The 21453-nt window shown below is 41.1% G+C and overlaps 2 protein-coding genes and 1 pseudogene across 2 annotated transcripts; all 3 read left to right on the top strand.

The window, feature by feature from the left end:
- The first annotated feature begins 4617 nt into the window (after nt 1-4617).
- On the top strand, nt 4618-6281 carry LOC115662934 (uncharacterized; annotated as a pseudogene).
- Nucleotides 6282-8278: 1997 nt separating this feature from the next.
- On the top strand, nt 8279-9953 carry LOC115662935 (ankyrin repeat-containing protein BDA1-like). The gene is made up of 2 exons (XM_056317942.1): nt 8279-8881; nt 9006-9953. Exons 1-2 carry the CDS (start codon nt 8300-8302, stop codon nt 9951-9953), a joined length of 1530 nt encoding a protein of 509 aa, XP_056173917.1. The 5' UTR covers nt 8279-8299.
- A 10657-nt stretch (nt 9954-20610) lies between these two features.
- LOC115667947 (ankyrin repeat-containing protein BDA1-like) lies at nt 20611-21169 on the top strand. The gene has a single exon (XM_030589477.2). The coding sequence runs from the start codon at nt 20678-20680 to the stop codon at nt 21167-21169; it is 492 nt and encodes a 163-aa protein (XP_030445337.2). The 5' UTR covers nt 20611-20677.
- The last annotated feature ends 284 nt before the right edge of the window (nt 21170-21453 follow it).

Raw genomic sequence — 21453 nt, 5'->3', positions numbered from 1 at the left:
TCGTGAAAGCCAAACGTGGTTTCCTTCTCGAGTTCCATATACATTTCACTTTCTTTGTTTACCTATTTTCAACTCTTTGGTATCTCTTCTTCATAATAATTTCTATGTGTGAGGAGTTTTAAAGTTATCTTACACGATCTACCACTAAAGTATTTGACCTAGTGATAAAGAGGTCGGTTGTCTTTCCCTAAATCATGAGTTCGACTTCGATCATGAATAAATCTTCGAACTGCTCGTGGTGCTTAATTGCAACGTATCTCGTGTGGAGAAATTTTTTAACTGTTAGCATCTCGATGATTTTTAGGTCACAGACAAGGTAGAATAATTATCACTCAAAATGAACATTAGATAAGAAGTGTGATATTAGTGACGGCCACAGAAGGTGATCGTTCGAAAAAGTCATATTATAATTACATAGAGGCAATTGACGACATCCTAGGGTCATCACTACGGGGCACCAAAGACCAGGACATTGACTTTATTTCTATTAAAATAAGTTATGCTTTGTTTATTTTTGCAAAAAATGAATGATTTGAAAAATATTTTCTAAAAAAATGATTGATTGTATCATTTACAAAAATGATTGAACGAAAAATATTTTCATCGTTTATGAAAATAATTAGTCATAAATTGTTGACAATAGTGAAAACATTTTCTATTGACTAATTATTTCAAGCGATACGAATGATTATTTTTAGGAAAATATTTTCTAAATTAATCATTTTTCGCAATAACAAACGGACCCTTAGTTAAAGAAAAAAGACTTAGCTAAGGCTCAATTTCAATTGCTATGAATAGTAGATTTGGCAAGCTTCACAACAGATTTTTGGACTTGGCCAAGACCAAACCGAATAGGCCCTCGTCTAGTTTAGTTCGAGCCAAAATGTTTTGTTACAGTCTAGGCTAGAGTGTCAGCCCAGAATGAGCAGGCCCGATATGTTCAGGCCAGGCTTCAATTTTCAGAAAAGCGTAGCTTGTGCACATTCCTACTATAGACAATGTAGATGAATATCATCTGAATCATTAATTGTGTGAGTGCAACCATTAGGGGTGAACAGTTCCAAGTTTCTTACAGATTTCGCCTGGAACCTGGAACCAACCCTCGGATATAGGTTCCTCATTTTTTGGAACTTGAAACCTACCCGTCGAAATGTGAAACCTGGAACCTACCCTGTCACATGTTCCAGAATCGGTTCTAGAGTTTAACATGTTCTTTTTTTTTTTCTTAAACACAAATCCACAATGAATGTACTTCACTTGATATGCTTTTCCATCCTTATCTTTGATTCTTTCATAATGATTCTAACAATCGAATGTATATTTCTTATCACGAGGAGGAAGACGAGAACCAAGTACCTTGTTTGTCTCACTCATGGTAGGGGATGGCTCTTCTTCATTTTCATTGCTGGACAATCCCAATTCTGTGATCGGAGTCATCTCCTCACATCCCTCCACCTCCATTGACGTGTTATCTTGATACATTAACTTCACACATACACAACAATAATAGAATATAGTTAGAAATTTCAAAATAAAGATAAAAAAAATGTACAAAGTAGCAAAACAAATTTCAAGCCAAGGTAGCATTTAGCACTTGAAACATTTAATTCGCTAATGCTTGTGTTTGTCTTCCATCTACAAGTGACAAGGATGGTAAATATCTAGAAAAGATGTCAATTTCTCTACCAAATCCATACGTAGGGGAGAGCTGAATAGTATTAAGATTTTCCTTGGAAAGATTGTTCTGGCTAGGGGGGCACAGACAAAGGTGTCCTCTAATTGGAAAAAACAGATGCCCTTTTGCCCATTCAGATGAATTGATTTTGGGTGGCAATGTAGAGTTTTTGACTTGTTAGATCGTGAATCACTACGAAAGAGGCGATTATAGTCATAGTCTACACTCTGTTTTTCCACTTGATTAATCGATATAAGTCAGAGTTCACACTCTATTTTTCCGACTTCTTTGGTCTCACTCGCTTAAAACCAAAACCAACGCCTGCAGGCTGCAGCTACAAGTCAAAAAGTAAGGAAAAATAGATAGAAATGATTTATCTATACCAATTCAGAAAAATTAGTTCAAAGCAAAGAGATCTCGCCATGGCTTTATCTATACCCATGCAGATGCCCTTTTGCCCTTAACGAAAAATCAATTCAGCTGTTACAGCAATTTTAGCAAACAAACAAGCATGAACCAAACTCTAGCATCAAGGTGCTCTAACAACCGCACGAGCAAAATCGACAGAAACCCTAGAGTCATCAACAACGTAAAGGGACACCAAATTGGCCATTGCCGTCACCTCATCTACAGAAATGAACTAGGAGAAGAAGGAGACGAAGAAGAAATGTGGTTACCTAATTCTTGAAGGTAGCGGAAGATGAGGTAAGTGAAGCGATGGAAGGGGCTCAGCGTCGTTGTGGAAGGCGAAAGGGGCTCAGAGTCGCGGCAACGGAAGGGCTCAGCATCACGGCGGCGAAAAGGCTCAGCGTTGTGGCGGAACGCGGAAGGCTCAATGTCACAACAGAAGGGGCTCAGTGTTGTGATGGAAGGGGCTCCGCATCGCTGCGGAAGGCGAAAGGCGGAAGGGCTCAGCATCGCGGTGGAACACGGAAGGTTCAGTGTGACGCTGTCTATGACAGTGGAAAGTGAAAACTGAAAAGTGAGAAAAAAATTAAGGATTTTATAACCGGAACTGGGTACCAGTGATAACTTCAAAAATGGGACCGGGAACTGAACCTCCTTTCCTACCTTTGATTTCCGATTCTATCCGAAAACCGTGCTCATCCCTAGCGACTGGGGATTCTATGTGATGGGAGGCCGAAATGGGGCTTGCTGTACAAGGTCTGCAGATAATCTAAACCTTTTTGTTTTTTTGGACGAAATCTAAACCTTTTTGAGATGTTGACGTTTTCATTGGAGTTCGTGTCGTTTAATAACTAAAAATGAGGGTTAGCATTGACAGAGGCTACAATGGATGGGTATGCTGCCTCTTTAAATTTTTCACATCTTTTGACAGATATATATGAAATCACAATCGGTTAAATTGAATGCGTATAGCATTGCACAAACTAAGACAGTCGCCAGAATCTCAATGAAAAACAAAGACAGAAATCTAATCCATAAGAAAAACAAGGGTCAAAAGTGTACCCTCCTGGTCAACCCGTGATAAATATGAACGAGCCTGGAAAAGTCCAGGGGAAAAACATTTAAAAGAAGTAGTAATAAAAGAGGCACAAAAGCAATGCCCTTATGTGAAAACAACATGCATTCTAAATCAAACGATATAGACATTGACACGAATACAAATACGCCCTATTGCCGCTCTAAATATATGGGAATAATGACACAAATGGTTTCAGAATTTTAGTTTAATATCTATTGTGATCCCTAAACTTTTAATTTATTCAATGTAATCCATGAACTTTAGCCCAACTTGCAATGTGACCCTTAAACTTTTAATTTGTTTAATATGTTCTATGAGCTTTTGGTACATGTTCAATGTAGTCCCTAAATTATATGAAAATATTTAATGTTATTTTTCTATTAATTCAAGATCAGAGATAATTTTGAATATTTTCATATAATTCAGGGACTATATTGAATATGTATCAAGGTTCAGTAGTCATATTGAATAAATTAAAAGTTGGTGGACGATATTGCACATCGAAGTAACGTTTAGAGATCACGACATACATTAAATCAAAGTTGAGCGGTATTTTTTCAAATGCATGTAAAGCAAAGAATTATGAAATGGGGGTCCCAGAGTGGGTCGATAATTTGTATACGGTGACTCCGCAATCCGATGCTTCCGACAAGATGGAACTTCATAAATCAAGCCATGTGATAATGACATGGAGGCAAGTGACGTCATCCTAGGGTCATGACTATGACGTAATAGTTTTGGTCTACGAAGACCATGACAGTGACTTCACTTCCACTGACGACGGAAGACGTAGATGCTCCGCCCTCGTAAGACAAAACAGAACGACATAGAAAGGTACTTCCATAGGTGCCGTTCATTCCAGAACTCCAGGACAATAAGATTACCCTTCATTCAAGATGAACAACTAAAGTCCCTATAATATATATTTTCCCTCATTCTACTAATTAGGAAAGATGAGAAATTTCTTCTACCGAATTTTTTCTTACGTAGCTGGTGATGGAGAGTGGCGTGGACAGCTGAGGAAGCAGAGCGGGAGGCCCGGAGGGGTTTTCTTTTCGGACAAAAATGCCTCCGTTCATGGCACGAATAAATGGCAGGTAACACGCACGCGGTCGTCGTCCGGGGTGAAGATCTGTGTCGCCAGTGAGATTTGGGGGTTCAATTGAGATGAAATCACCAATTACAGAGCTTACTTTGAGGCAAACACCGATCTTGGAGGTGCTTTGAGAAAAATGCCCCCGCTTGAGGAGGGTTTTCGAGATTTTGGACAAAAGAACGAACTGTTGGCCACATTTCAATGTCGCACGAATCCAATGCTGATTTTCCTTTAATACGCAGTCCTACTGGTTGGATCTGCGCTTTGATATTGTCAGTATTTTATTGAATAGTTTGGGTTATCATAAGTGGTTATGTGCATGGAACTTTGCCGTTGCTAGTCTTATTTCAACATTCACCAATGAGCTTCCAGATACTCGAAAAAACTCTATAAAATGGATCAATCATTTAACAGATTTTAAGTCCAAAGGTGTCCCAATAATAGAGAGACCATTATTAATTCCGATCAAAATGGAGCGAAGGTCGTTAGAAGCAGCTCAAAGGGCAATATCGATGAGCTGAACGGCTTGATCGGAAGCAATGGGCTCCTCATCCTAGAGGAGATGGCTCTCAAAGGAGCCGGTCACACACTGCTGCATGTCGCTTGTGTGGCCGGCCATTCGGATTTCGTCCGAGAGCTCCTGAAGTTGATGCCGAAGTTCGTGGAGAAAGTGAACGTGGATGGTTTCAGTCCATTGCACATTGCGGCAGCTCGAGGCGATGTTGAGATCGCGCGGGAGCTCTTGACAGTGGGTCGACACCTGTGCTCTGTGAAGGGATGGGAGAGAGGAATCCCTTTGCATTATGCTGTCATAAACGGGGAGCTCAATGTCATGAAGGTACTGCTATCCACTTCACCCGAGTCTGTCGAAGAGACAACCGCCCAAGAGGAGACCCCGCTTCACCTCGCCGTGAAGAACAACCGGTTTGATGCTGTCGTTGTGTTGGTGGAGCATCTGAAGCAGCACAAGTAGGAGCAGGTAATCAATTGGAAGGATAACAAAGGCAATACCGTCTTGAATCTCGCTACGGCTCTAAAAAATTTCGAGGCAAGTCACGTCGTTCCCTTTTTTATTGCACTTTTCTTCGCACATTATTTCAGCAAGGGTGCTAATTTGGTATCCCCACAATATGATAAAATCTTCTAGGCAAAGGAAATTATTGAATCGGGTCTGTTTTGATCATCACTGGAATAAAGGTTGTCTCGTCTATGCCTACAGTTTTTCCGTATTATCTTAATGTCCGGAAAATGGAAAAGAATTGCAGGTGGTTAACTTCCTGCTTTGTGGGCATGATGTGGAGTCCGACGTCGTGGAGGTGAACGCGTTGAACGACAGTGGGTCAACGCCTCTAGATGTCTCAACTCTGTCTCAAAGGGGAGCGGGAGATAGAGAGATCAGAGAAATTCTCGTACGAGCTGGAGCCATACACGGAAGAGGAAGATCAAACTCGCCCGCTTCAAGACCAGTCGACGTACATAACAGCCATCAATCAAATGAGGAACGAGTCATAAATGCTTCTCGATCATCATCCTCGACTTCTTACATGGTACCGGACTACATACTGGTCATCGCTGCTGCGCTCGTCGCAACCTTGACCTACCAAGCCGTGCTTCAGCCTCCGATCTCTGTGCAAGTCGGCAATAATTCCACGAAAGCCGCGCAAGTGGCATACGTCGTCTTCATGAGCTTCAACACATTCGGGCTGTTGGGATCGGTCCAGATGATCCATTTTTCCACCAGAGATCTACCCATCAAGGTGGTGTTTAGACTCTCCCTGAGCACAGTGGTTCTAACTTACATATTGTTAATGATATCACAGCCGTTCAAGTCAATGGACAAACCGTTTCGTCCTGTAGCTGTGGGATTGTTGAGCATGCTGCCGCTCATAATATCAGTTCTTCTTTTACTGATACAGAGGGAGTTGGCGCTATTTATCAATTTTTGTGTGAAAATGCTTTATCGGTGTAACCTCCGTGGTGCTATGTGCTATGTACAGGCTGAGGACCTCATCCATCTTCGTTAATGATGGTATTTCTCTTTCCTCGAGGTTGAGTTAAGAAATGCAAAGCCTTTAGTAGTGTCGGATGGACTTCATTCGACGAGGTCGGATATATATCAATGTGATGTACTCAATTCTCTGCAGTTGAGTGTGAAAATATCCGCCCCGTGATGCACTGCCTCATAATTTCTTAATGAAATGTATCCCAAGTTAATATCACAGGTAACTTCCATCGCAGTCGGGATATCGAGATGAGGTCTAAGTACTCATTTGGTCTGGCTTCTCCAGATGAATTGGCCATCAAGAGAACATCTTTGTGAGGTTGAGAATTTGTCTGTGAGAGCAGGTGAAAGAGATAACGTCAATGCCTACGGGCACTCACTAAACTGATGGGGATGGACATGAGACAAACGGTGAGCATGGAGTCTGAAGAAAAGTGCAGAGTATGCAAAGTTAATCGGATCGAACCGAATGGTGCTGATAGTAATTTAGTTGAAATCGAAAAATCATTACTGCATAGTAAAAGCAGTTTTAGGCTGATAACAAAAGAACAACTATCTGAGAACATTGAGATCTAATTTTTGGACGCATCCAACTTAAGAATAATCTTTTGATTCGGTCTCATCTGACATCTAATAACAATAGAATGGTTATGCAGACATAAAGATGAAACCCATCGTAAAAAATAACTAGAGAAGGGAATATTTTTTGGGAACACTCATAAGCAAGGGACGTCTTTTTCAGTTTTAAGAAAAGGAAAGTCCTATATGCCGAATCATTATACATTTCAATTGGAATTAGGATCCGTGTACAAACGTATCTTTCCATGGTACCGATACTAAGTACTCTATCATTTGGGTCTTTAGTAGGTCTTTTGATAGAGATTAATCCTTTATTTCCAGATGCATGAAGAATGCTAGAGATAGAATCCCATGAAGAAATCAAGTGTAGATGCTGTAATTTTAAAGTTCCCATGATCAGAGCAATTTCCAACATATAAAACCACGATTCATGCTTAGAGGAGGACCTGCACCATATTGTGCACATTCATCATAATTAGTTCTAATTAGCAGCAGCAGGGCAGATATTCATATACACATTGAAATGGACCCAAGGTCCCTAGAAGCAGCCCAGAGAGGCAATGTCGACGAACTGAATGACTTGATCAGAAGCAATGCACTCATCCCAGAGGAGACGACTCTTGAAGTAGCCGGCCCCACACCGTAGCACGCCACCTGTGACGCGGGCCATGTGAATTTTGTCCGGAGCTCCTCAGTCGATGCCAAATCTTGTTCATAAGAGAGCAATGATCGTGACCCACGAGCAATGCCGAAGCTGTAATGACACCATTACATTCAGATCTTGGATCGGGAGCAACGATCCTCATCCTTGTTGTTGTGATAGGATCTCCAGGATCCAGATTTCTCCATGAAGATCTTCGACCTCTGAAAAATCCTGTCTCTATTCTACATGGCCTTAACATCCGTTTCGCGGAAAATGTGACAATTCTGAAAAAAAATTTCCTGGAAGCTATTTTTCGGTATTCGGCTGAAACTTGAAAATGACCTAGAAGATATTTTCCGTTGTTCGTATGGAAAATCTAATTTGATTTTCCTTTGTGCACTCCTTTTAATAATATTTTTTTAATTTTTTTTCTTTTTTTTAAATCAAATTTTTAATTATTTTTTGTTTTTTTTCTTTTCTTTCTTTTACTTTTTTCTTCTTCTTCGGCCAATCGTCGGTCACAACAACGGCCAGCGACCGATCTCAGGCAAGCTCGAGCCTCACCACCCTCAGGCATCTAACTAGGTTGACATCTAGTTCCAGAACATATTTTATTCAATGCTTCAAGGGATTAAAGAATAACCCAATTCGGGAGTAACCTTTTGACAGGACAAACTCCTCGTAGAAATTAAGTGTTAGGGAAGTAATATAAATATTCCCCTGATCAGGCAATTTCCAATCTATAAAACCATGATTCATGCGCATCCACCATTATCAGTTCTAAGTAGAAGGGCACATATACACATATAAACACTCAAATGGATCCGAGGTTGTTAAAAGCAGCTCAGAAAGGCAACGTGGGTCTACTGAATGACCTGATTAGAAGCAATGCACTCATCCTCAAGGAGGCGGCTCTCCAAGGAGCCGGCCACACGCCGTTGCACGTTGCCTGTGTCGCTGGTCATTCGAATTTCATCCGAGAGCTCCTCAAGTTAATGCCGAAGCTCGCAGAGAAGGTGAACGCGGATGGTTTCAGTCCATTGCACATTGCGGCAGCTAGAGGTGATGTTGAGACTGTGAGGGAGATTTTAAAAGCGGTTCCGCCTCAACTCCTATGCCTTGTAAAGGGCAGGGACAGAAGAATCCCTCTGCATTATGCAGCTGCAAACGGGGAGGTCAGCGCCGTAAAGGAATTGCTTTCTGCTTCATCTGAGTCTGTTGAAGAGACGACCGCCCGAGAGGAGACGGCGCTCCACCTCTCCGTGAAGAACAATCGGTTCGACACGTTCGTCGTGCTGGTGGAGCATCTGAAGCAGCACAACAAGGAGCAGGTGATCAACTGGACGGACAAGAAGGGCGATACAGTCTTGCACCTTGCTGCCGCCGCCAAAAATTTTGAGGCACGCAATCTCACCTTTCTCTTTTTCCTTATCAATTTTCTTCGCTTGTTCTTCTTGTGTGATCTGAATGTCTGAACATCAAAGAGGACAAAACAAAACAAACAAAAGGAAAAACAAATCGCAGGTGGTTGACTTCATGCTTAGTGGGCATGCTCTCAAGGGCGAGGTCATGGAGGTGAACGCCTTGAACGAGAGTGGCTTAACCCCTCTGGATGTCTCATCTCACTCTGATCGAGAGATTAGAGAAGTCCTCATGCGAGCCGGAGCCAAACACAGGCAACCAAACTTGCCCTCTTCAGAAATAGTCCAGGTGGATGACCACGAAGGTTATCAATTAGTTATGAAACCTGCTGTCGAAAATGATCATCCACCACAAAAAGATTCAAACCAAGGACAACAGTCGCAGGACAATGAACGCAGCGACCTGCTGGTTGTAGCCGGGCTCATAGCAAGCGCAACCTACCAAGCCGTGCTTCAGCCTATAACCCTTTTTAAAAAAATCGAAACTCATACAAAGAAAGGCTTCCCTGCAGCAATCTTATCTTTATGGGGAAGTACCATCGGGAGGAATTGGACTTTATGTTGCTTCCTGATCACCAACACGTTCGGATTCTTCTTGTCTGTTCTGATGATCTTTCATCTCACCAAAAAACTTGCCAAAAGGCCTTCATTGAAGTTGCTGCTGATGATCTCCAGTTTCATGATGGTTTGTAGTTACGTTAACTGCATGGCAAACGTGCCGTCCAGGTCGTTACTGGATGAACAATACAGTCCTCTGGGCCACATATTGATATTACTATTGGCGATCCTGATACCATGTGCTCTTCTATTATGCACAGTCTGGATACAGAACAAGCTAGACTGGATATCGGATAGAATAGCCCGATATCCGGAAGCTGCAAAGATATTCTCGCCCATATTAACATACTTAGGTGTTATGGACAGTCCACAAACAAGTAGTTCTTGTAAAAAAATGATTGTTGGCTGCAAAACTATGGACTTGTGGAGAAAAAAATTTCTGAAGAGAGGCTTTATTCTCGATTCTGTGTATTCCTTACAAGCAATACAATGATTTATTTATAGGTTGTAGTTTGCCCTTCTAAAACTGAAATAGACTTAATTATAGGCAATTCTATTAATAGCCATAAACCAAAATTAAAACCCATTATCACCCGTAAGAGTAACTGCTGACTCTTGACTTTTCATTTTCCTATAAAACTGCTGAAATAACGCACTAATAAAAAACGGACATTTAATGTTTATTCAACAAAACTCCCCCATAAACTTAAATGCTTCTGCCATCTTTCATGCCGATCAATCTTTTGCAATTGTCGAGAAGTATCGTCGGTAGTGGTTTCGTGAAGATATCCGCGACTTGGTCCCGACTTGCCGCGTGCACTAATTCCACACTTCCTTCCTTCACTTGATCTCGGATGAAGTGAAAGCGAACGTCAATATGCTTGCTTCTCTCATGATTCACCGGGTTCTTGCTCAACTCAATTGCTGATTTGTTGTCAACTCGTATCACAGTCGCACCGAGTTGTTGTTGCTCCAACTTGCCCAACAAATTTCTGAGCCATATCGCATGACGTACACACAAAGATGCTGCCACATATTCAGCTTCACATGTCGAGAGTGTCACGATCGGTTGCTTCTTTGAAAGCCAGGTAAACGCCGTGTCACCCATAAAAAACACATAACCCGATGTGCTTTTCCGATCGTCCAAGTCTCCGCACCAATCGCTGTCGGAGTACCCGACCAACTTGTAATCTGCCGCATTTGTATAGAATAACCCGAGTGACACTGTTCCTTGGATGTACCGTAGGATTCGCTTCAACGCCTTCCAATGTGAATAAACTGGCTCCTCCATGAACCGACTTACAATGCCGACACTTAATGCAAGGTCCGGCCTTGTGCATGTGAGATAGCGAAGGCTTCCCACTAAACTCCGGTATTTGCTTGCGTCGACTCGTTCTCCTCCATCAAACTTAGAGAGTTTTGCACCCGGTTCCATTGGTGTTGAAACCGGATTACAAGACTCCATCTTATACTTCTTCAAAATCTCCTTTGTATATGCCTCCTGGGATACAAAGATACCCGTCTTTCCTTGTCTTACCTCCAGACCAAGGAAAAACTTCATCAAGCCCAAATCTGTCATCTCGAATTCCCGTGTCATTGTGCTCTTGAACTTTTGTATCATTTCATTATTATTCCCAAAAAAAATGAGGTCATCGACATAAAGAGCAACAAATAACATATTACCTCCACTCTTCTTCACATAAAGGGCATGTTCGTAGGGACATTGCTCGAACCCGTTCTCCTTGAAGTATGTATCGATACGAGTATTCCACGCCCGCGGTGCTTGCTTCAACCCGTAAAGTGCCTTCTTCAATTTCAACACCTTCTTTTCTTCTCCGATTTTCATGTACCCGGGTGGTTGTTCGATATAAACTTCTTCTTCAAGCACACCATTCAGGAATGCCGACTTGACATCCATTTGTAATATCGGCCATTTGAATTGAGCCGCTTGTGAAATGAGCAATCTGATTGTCTCCATTCTTGCAACGGGAGCAAACACCTCGTCATAGTCGATTCCCTCCTTTTGCTTGTATCCCTTTGCTACAAGTCTCGCCTTATACCGTTCTATCTCCCATTGAGCATTCATCTTTCTCTTAAACACCCACTTGACACCAATGGGCTGAGTTCCTTTCGGCAATTCTGCTAACTCCCATGTGTTGTTGCGATCTATTGCTTTAATCTCCTCGTCCATGGCAGTTTGCCACTTCTTGTCTCGCACCGCCTGTTCAAAACTTATATTCTCGGAATTCACCAAAAGACATACAAGGTGTACCTCATTTGTCGAATCATACAAATCTTGTAAACTTCGCATTTTGGGTTGTCGAGGTTCATCTTCATCATCAATAGTTTCAGAATTTTCCGGTATGGTTGTTGGTATAGCAGTTGATGATTCTCCAACTTTGATGATACCCTCTGTTGCTTTATTCCAATCCCACTCATTTGCTTCATGAACTCGTACATCACGGCTCACTAGAATCTTCTTGCTTATCGGGTCGAATAGCTTATATCCTTTTGTTTTCTCATCATACCCAATAAAAATATACCTTTTGCTTTTGTCTTCGAGCTTTGTTCTTCGCTGATCCGGCACGTGTGCGTAGGCCAAACTGCCGAATACTTTGAGATGAGAGACTGTCGGTTTTGTCCGCTCCATGCCTCTTGTGGTGTTTGATTATACAACTTCGCATGTGGACACCGGTTTTGAACATAGATGGCGCATTGCACGGCTTCCGCCCAAAATTCCTTCGGCATTTTCTTGCTCTTGAGCATTGACCGAACCATGTCGAGAATGGTCCGGTTCTTCCTCTCGGCCACACCGTTTTGCTGTGGAGAGTATGGTGCGGTTAGAAATCGCCTTATGCCTTGCTCCTCACAATACTCCATGAAAACCGTCGAAGTGTACTCGCCACCTCTATCGGATCGTTCATATTTGATGTGTCTACCGGTTGCCTTTTCCACCAGCACTTTGAATTTTTTGAACACCTCGAACGCCTCGGATTTTTCTTTCAGAAAATAAACCCAAGTTTTTCGTGAGAAATCATCAATAAAGGAAATGAAATACCTTTTGCCGCTGAAAGATTCGGGGGTGATTGGTCCACATATGTCGGAATGAATCAACTCGAGAGGTTGCTTAGCCCGATATTCTGCCTTCTTTTGAAACGACATTCTCGCATGCTTTCCGAGCACACATTCTTCACAAAATTTTCCCTCGTATTCCATGTCCGGTAGTCCGTGCACCATGTTTTTCTTTGCCAACTTGTTTAGGCCTTCATGATGTAGGTGACCAAAACGGAGATGCCACAGTGACGCCTTGTCTTCTACGTTGACTTGCAAACATTTTTCTCGTACACTTCTCAAATTCAGTTTGTACATCCGATTTCTCCCCATTTCAACTTGAGCGACTGAACGCCCTTGCTTGTCTTTCAATAGTAATATCCGGTCTTTCATAAAAACCGAATAACCTTTCTCCATGAGTTGCCCCATACTTAAAATGTTGCTCTTGAGGTCTGGTACGTAATACACATCTTGAATTGACCCAACTAAACCATCCTTTTGTAAATAATAAATCGTACCTTGGCCTTTGACCTCAACCTTCGAGCCATCTCCAAACGATACAGATACAGCTTCAACCTTTCGCATCTCTTTGAAACAATGCTCGTGCCCGCACATATGGTTGCTTGCAGCCGTGTCGAGGTACCACACCGTGTCGTTGTCGGTGTTGACTTTGTTGTATGCCATTAAGAGAAAACCTTCTTTCACCTCATCTTCCGTGGCTAGGTTGGTTGTCTCTTCCACTTTTTTCTCGACTCGACAATCTTTTGCAAAATGCCCCACCTTTCCACAATTGTAACACTTATTGGAATTGCAATCCTTCGCATAGTGACCATATTTGCCACACTTGTAGCACTCGATGTTGGAATAATTTGACCGACCGCCTCTTCCACGACCGTGTCCTCTTCCACGCCAATTCTGTTGGTTTGATTGCCCCTTCTCCTCATGATACCCTTCTTGACCGCGGCTTTTCCCACCGCGACTATTTCCTCGACCACCACGGCCACGCCATTTACCTCGAAAGTTTTGAGAATAGAGTATCTTTTCGTCATTGATCGATGCTTTGGTTTGAAGTGCCTGCTCAAGTGTCTCCTCCTTCTTCTTCTTCTTACGATGTTCATGTGCCATAAGGGAACCGGCAAGCTCGTCGACCGTGAACGTTGCTAGATCCTTTGACTCTTCTATGGCACATACCACATTCTCGAAACTGTCGGTTAACGACCTCAGAATCTTCTCCACGACCCGCGCATCGGACAACTTTTCTCCATCTCGGTTGAGTTGATTCACCACGGTTTGAACACGCGTGATGTAATCGGACACACCTTCCGACTCCTTCATCTTCATGCCTTCCAACTCGCTACGAAGAGTTTGAAGGCGAACTTGTTTAACTCGGTCGGCTCCTTTGTACGCAGTCTCCAAGATGTCCCACGCTTCTTTTGAAGTTTTCGCACTCGCAATCTTCTCAAAGCCCGACTCATCAACAGCTCGGAACAGCATGTACAATGCCGTCTTATCTTTTGATCGCGTTTCTTTCAACGCCTTATTTTGAGCCGCCGTATATCCTGCGGTAGATTCTGGTTCTTCGAAACCTTCTTGAACCACCTCCCAACAATCCACAGAACCGAGAAGAGCTTTCATTTGGATGTTCCAATTCTCGTAGTTCACCTTCGTTAAGCGGGGCAGCGGCACATTATTGATTACACTCCCCATCGGCTCTGATACCAATTTGTAAAAAAATGATTGTTGGCTGCAAAACTATGGACTTGTGGAGAAAAAAATTTCTGAAGAGAGGCTTTATTCTCGATTCTGTGTCTTCCTTACAAGCAATACAATGATTTATTTATAGGTTGTAGTTTGCCCTTCTAAAACTGAAATAGACTTAATTATAGGCAATTCTATTAATAGCCATAAACCAAAATTAAAACCCATTATCACCCGTAAGAGTAACTGCTGACTCTTGACTTTTCATTTTCCTATAAAACTGCTGAAATAACGCACTAATAAAAAACGGACATTTAATGTTTATTCAACAGTTCTCGTCGTTAAAGAAATCTCTCTACTTAAGGGTTGTGCAAAGAAATGCAAACAGTATTAAGCATTCGGAATTGAGTTTGTCAACAGCGCTTGGCGTCGATCTGCTACCCTTGGTTCTCTCCAGTTGATTGTGTAATGTCCGCGGATGCCTTTTCTTTTCTTCTTATTGAATGTGTCCTGAGCTTATAGCACATATGTATCTTATTTTGGAATAGAAAATGTTACGCTGCTGTGAGGCAGCAATGTCAATACTCCTACCCGAGAAGTAGCACTCATTTTTATTGGCCATTAGTGACCACCATGTCACCTTAATTTGAACAACTAGAATAACCCCTGTGCAATTGACGGGGCACGATGATCAAATATATAAATCTTGACCCTGGTGTATTTGTTTCAGTAGAGTTAATGTTAGTATTGTACCTAGTTTTTTTATCACTTTAAGAAACAAAAAATTGAAAACACTATTATTGAACAATCATCTCTCATATATCTTATTAGTATAGCCATTTGAATATGTTTAATAGATAAGCAAGGCTCGATATCCAATGGTTAATAACACGAAAAATGTTATTAATTCACATAAGTTGACTTTTCAAAGAAATGGGAAGGAAAAAAAAACTCAATGAAAGATTGGTCTTGCCTGTCTCCATTGATATAATTAGCAATATCTACGATATCACTTAATGAATTCTTCATTGTATCAATCCCCCAATTATTAATATTACTGAGAGTAATAGCAATAGTAATCAAATTGGGAAAGTTTAGTATGATAGTACCAGTGAAACAGCATATTGTTTCATTAGTTGTCACCGATATAGTAATGATGACGTGGTTATATGTGACGTAGTAAATTATAATCTTTTTCTTAAATGAGTGAAATCAATCAAAATTGATTTTTTTACAATGAATTTCAAGGTTAAATAGGTAAATTTTCTTTTGAAATTCATAAAAAAAAAGGGAAGAAAGATTGAGTGTTGACTTTAGAGCAAGTAATAACTTAAGATAACTTTAGAGAAACTAGTTATTTAAGATAATCGAAAGTAAATTCGAATACTATATGGACGAACAATCCAAATTTTATTTAGCATCTAAACGGTGGAAAATTTACTTTATCTCGTTTCCAAAGTCCTTGATTTCGCTCTCCAATCTTCTTTAGAATCTGAAATGTTTGGAGATAAGCGAGCACGATGGCTCAGCCAGCAACTGCGCACTTCCTTCTTATGAGATCAAGCATGCTCAAAACAATCTAACATAAAGCCCATAAGCCATTGAAACTTGAAAGTTCACAATAGAGTCTTATCATAAGTAATAAGCTTAGTTGAAGAAACAAACATTGAAAATAGCTGATCTCAGGATAGGTATACAAAACAAAGATTCACAAAATAATAAGATTGGTCAGCATAATCCAGTGAAGTTTAGAAAGATTTTCAAAAAAGAATATTCAAAAGTTTGAAAATTCGAATTCTCATGGCTCGGTCTTAATTCTGCATCCATAATTTGCCCAATGAGAAGGCCCAAATAAATTTTATCCACATCAACTGGTGGCTCGGCTCATAAGTTGCCCTATGACAAGGCTCGAATAAGTTCGATCCATATCGAGAAGCATGTTCCCTAAAGTGGCTGGCCGTATTTTCTATTCATAGGCATTGGTGCTCCTAATTTGATTAGGATTAGATAAAGCCTTGGATTAGATGCGCGGTTAGGATTAAAAAGATACGCAAGAGGGGTGGATGGCCTTTGGGTGAAATAGATAAGAGACGGACGGTTGAGATTACGAGGATTAGGAATGGTGAGGATTTAAAAGGGACAAGTGAATCATGTGCCATGCACATGCATATATGACCGGCCCCATAGAGTCCCCCAGTCCTACGTGCGCTTGTCCATGGAAGAGAGATGTAAAGGCATGCTAAAGAGATCAATGATATAAGAAACTTTATATGGTAATAGGTAGTTAAGTAATTTTAAGGAATAATTGCTTAATCTAAACAATTTATCTAACTAGACAAATTTGGACTTAATTGGACAATTAATATATTGTGGACTTCGGTCTGGTGATATGATACCATATCATGTGGATGCATGGATAGGCACTCCATATTCCCGCATTGCTAAGGTTGCTTCAATAATCGGGATGAGTCATAGGCCAGCAGACGAAAAATGACATGATTATGGATTACTTGTACACCTTGAAGCGTATTGTTTGTTGTACATGATTATTGAACTTGTATATGAAACAGGTTATTGTCTTGGATTTGAAACCTGATCGTGATACTTGTATACATGTTACTCAGATTTGTTATGTGAGTTCCCAAGGTTTGGATCGGGAATGAATTTGATCTTCCTTTGTAAACTTTGAGATTTCACTTGCTGAGTTAGCGGTTTGCTAATCCCTTTGTTAAACTTTTTCACATTAGTCAAGTTCAGGTCCAGGACCGGAGATATTGCCTTTTGTGAGTTAGCATAATTACGACTTTGGAGAGCGTGTGGAGAAGATTTCTTTTGACGCAGTGCTTATTATACGGCTGCTCAATTTCTATGTTGTTGTGCTTTATTATAGGGTTGGTGATGTGCCATGTTTGTAGCTGGCTGTTTGTATCTTTGATTCGTGATTTTGATTATCAGGTGGAAGATACAGGTTGGAGGTCGATATTTATCTTATAGTTGAATGATTATGCGATCGAGATCTTAATGGAATCTGCTAAATTTTTGTTTTTGTTTAGATACTTCGATTTATTGGGGTCTTGAATTATTTTGATGGTCATGTCAAAGAAATAGAGAGGAAATTTTGCAGCATTTCTTTAAGAGGTAGACGCGCTCTACAGGTGATTTTTAGAGTTGCTTTAGGGAATTTGGGCCTTTACAAGATACGATGTAGTATAGAAGAAAGGAAGATTCCTTGATGGGTGTGATGCATCCATTGAAAACATCAATTTTTATCTTGTGTATGAAAAGAGAAACGCCTAATGAAGCTTTTGAATTTTATGTTCGAAATGCGGTGAGATCAAGCATGCTAAAGAGATCAATGACATCAAGAAAAGAACATAACTTAAGAGAGAGAGATACCACCTTATACGTTCACTGTTCGATGGGTGGCATGTTAACTTTTTTCACATGTGAAAGTGACAAGGCCCATGAAAAGAGATCCGATAAAGAAGTATTCTTGCCTGTTCTTGGTAAGTCATCTGAAAATGTGTGGGCCTGCAATTCCTTCTTTTGCTTTCCTGCATTTCACTTATGGGTAGCTTTCTTTGGTGGGAAGATGAGTGTTGACATCAAATACTGTCCGCAAATTATTCAACTTTGATTCAAGCCACTGGAGATTGCCAAAGCAAAAACCTTAGCCTCTCTCTCTCTCTCTCTCTCTCTCTCAGGCGACAGGAACGACGTAGCATTATGAGGACAGCAACAGTTCAGGCACGGCGGCAACCGGCAGCGACACCGTTTGAGTAGGGTAAGAAAGAAAGTATGGAGGAGGAGGAGGAGGAGGATTGTGCGAGAGAGATCTTTTTGTTTTAATGGAGAAAAACATATCCAATTGGCCATACATAAGTTCACTTCGATTCCCAAATAATTAAGAAGACAGAAAACCCTCAAAAGTGGAATTAAAATTTGCTTTATATTAGATTACATTTGTATGACCCATAATTACGTACTTAGAATCATGACGTACAAACTTTATAATGTAAGTTCTAAACATGGAACGCCATATTTCTTTTTATTATGATTATTAAGCAAAACAATATGCACAGCCAATCAAAAGGAACTACCGTTGTGATCCAAGTTTCACCGTAGAGAAAAGATGGTGATTTCATTAAAGTATTGGTAAGTTCCCAGAAAGTAACCTCGAAAAAAAAAATCACAGGTCATTTTTTTTAACCAACAGTGTTTTATTGACACTTACCGACATTTATTTAAAAAACTCACCGATCAATTTTTTCATGATATATTGAACGCATGGGTGATAGAGAAGCAATACAATATTCAAGCTACTTAATATAGAGCATTCGATTAGTGCGACTGATTGTAAAAAAGTTATTCTATAAGATCAACAAATATTAATTTATTATCTTTTGATCAATTGAAAATATTTTTCATTTTCTTTTCAAAGGGACAGAATACATTTAGGGTGTGCTCAACGTCCCTCTCCCTCGGATTCACTCTCTCTCCACTCCATTCTCCGTGCTTCTATCTCGAGTCAGCTCATCTTCTCCCTCGTAATTTACCCCATCGAGAGCTTTTTCTCGGTATTCGTAGACCGCTTAGTCCATTTTACATGAGCTGTTAGATCGTGCAGATCCCACTACATCTAACGGCTCATGTGAAGAGGGCTAACAAAGCCCGGAACTACCTAATAATTCCACCCCCCCGCCAGTCGACTCAACCACCACCAATCAATCTCGACATCCCTCGGCCAACCGTCACCCGGGGTCCATCTTTAGCCCCACTCTGCAGCGTCGACTCAATCTCCTTGAGTTCTTTTTTCCATCGCTAAAGAAGCGATAGCTGCAGATTCCACTCCATTATTTGATCTTGGGTCCCTTCACGTTGCACGGTGGAGCAACTGGGACTTCATCTTCACCCGCGGGACTATTTTCTTTTGGACCGATTGTAGATCTTCATCACCAGATCTAAGAAAAAACAAACGCAGATATCTGCTAAGGCACAGTTTCAAATGCTATGGAGTAGCAGAGTTTTTAAGCTTTTGCAACGGATTTTCGGACTTGGCCAGGATGAAACCGAACAGGCCTGGTCTAGTTTGGTTCGAGCCGAAATGATTTGTTACGGTCTGGGCTGGTGTATAGGACATGGAGTGAGCAAGCCCGAATATTTGGGCCAGGCTTCAATTTTAACAAAAGCGCAACCTGTGTGCACGTCCCTAATACAGATAGACTAATATCATTTAAATCATTAATTGTGTGAGTGCTGCCATAGACTTTATACGATCAGACGGCCTAAATGGGCTTGCTGCACGAGGTATACAGTGACTCTTCAATTATTGAAGAAGTCGTATGGCTATTACATTATAGTCATGACCCTAGGATGACGTCAATTGCCTCCATGTCATTATGATATGACTTCTTCAAACGTGGAATAGTTATGACTGTGATGTAATAGTTATCGTCTACAAAGATCATGAGATTGACTTCCACCGACGGAATGGACAGATACTCTGCCCTCTCAAGACAAAACAAAACGATATAAAAAAGTACTTCACTAGCATGCGATAAAATTATGAACTACTATACTAAAGTCCCTATAATGTATTTTTCCTCATTATACTAAGAAAAAGAATGAGAAATTTCTTCTACCGAATTTTCTATTATGTAGCCGGTGACGGGGAGCGGCGCGGATGGCTAAGGAAGCGGAGTGGGAGGCCCGGAGGTGTTTTCTTTTTGAACAAAAAATGCCCCTGTCCATGGTGCGAATAATGGCACGTGGCACGTACGTGGTCATCGTCCAGCGAAGATCTGTGTCGCTGGTGAGATTGGGAGTGTTCAATCGAGACGAAATCACCAATTACAAAGCTTACTTTGAGGCAAACACCAATCTTGAAGGTGCTTTGAGAAAAATTCCCCAAGGAGGGTTTTCGAGATTTTCTCGCCTTTTAATTTCGATTTATTTAAAAAGCCATTTTATGACCAAAAAAACAGACCTTTGGCCACAAACCAATGTCGCACGAATCCAATGCTGGTTTTCCTTAAATACGTAGTCCTACTCTGTGCTTGATATCGTCAGTATTTTTATTTTGAGATGTAAAGATATGTGGGGATCCTCGGCAAATGGAACAACAATGGGACAAGATAAAAAGAATTTTATTGATTAGTTTTTTTTTTTTGTCAGAAATTTTATCGATTAGTTGGGTTGCGACAAGTGGTCATGTGCACGGAACTTTCTTGTTGCTAGTCTATTTCAACAATTTATTTCTGCTAGTGACAGATATCTGCTTCAATTTGCATGGTCGACATTTATCTGTCACTATTTTTAATTTCCACAAGACTTCACCTAGGAGCTTCTAGATAACTGTAATTTAGAGAGAAATCTAGGGAAAACTCTATAAAATGGATCGATAACATAACAGATTGTCCAGTCCAAAAGTGTCCCAAGAAGAGAGAGACCATTACTAGATCCAGTCAAATGGAGCGAAGGTTGCTAGAAGCAGCTCAAAAGGGCAATATCGAAGAGCTGAATGACTTGATCAGAAGCAATGGGCTCATCCTCGAGGAGATGGCTCTCGAAGGAGCCGGTCACACGCCGCTGCACGTCGCTTGTCTGGCCGGCCATTTGGATTTCGTCCGAGAGCTCCTGAAGTTGATGCCGAGGTTCGCCGAAAAAGTGAACGCGGATGGCTTCAGTCCGTTGCACATCGCGGCAGCTCGAGGTGATGTTGAGATCGCGAGGGAGCTCTTGAGAGTGGGTCAACACCTGTGCTTTGTGAAGGGAAGGGAGAGACGAATCCCTTTGCATTACGCTGTCATAAACGGGGAGCTCGATGTCATGAAGGTGCTGCTCTCCTCTTCGCCCGAGTCTGACGAAGAGACAACAGCCAAGGAGGAGAGAGCAAAATATACTGGAGTTTCTGCTGCTTCAATGAAACTATCTTCATTATCTCCAAAGACATTCAAATAAGTAAGAGCGAAGGTCGTTACCTTCCTGAAACCACTCTTGAAGGCGAGAAGAATGGAACAAAATATAATGGAGTTTCTGCTGCTTCAATGAAACTATCTTCATTATCTCCAAAGACATTCAAATAAGTAAGAGCGAAGCTCGTTACCTTCCCTGAAACCACTCTTGAACCTGCGGGGGACATTCCGGAGATACCTCATCCTACTAGTTTCTATGGTCTTCTTTCGGATTGTCTTCACACTCTAGTTATCTAAAAACAGTGATTAAATACAACTCAATGTGAGAAA

This window comes from Syzygium oleosum, unplaced genomic scaffold (genome assembly GCF_021117445.2).
Source record: "Syzygium oleosum isolate NSW1041296 unplaced genomic scaffold, Sole_v2.1 Sole_v2.14, whole genome shotgun sequence".
Classification (NCBI taxonomy): Eukaryota; Viridiplantae; Streptophyta; class Magnoliopsida; order Myrtales; family Myrtaceae; genus Syzygium; species Syzygium oleosum.
This window is presented reverse-complemented; position numbering and strand designations above follow the sequence as displayed.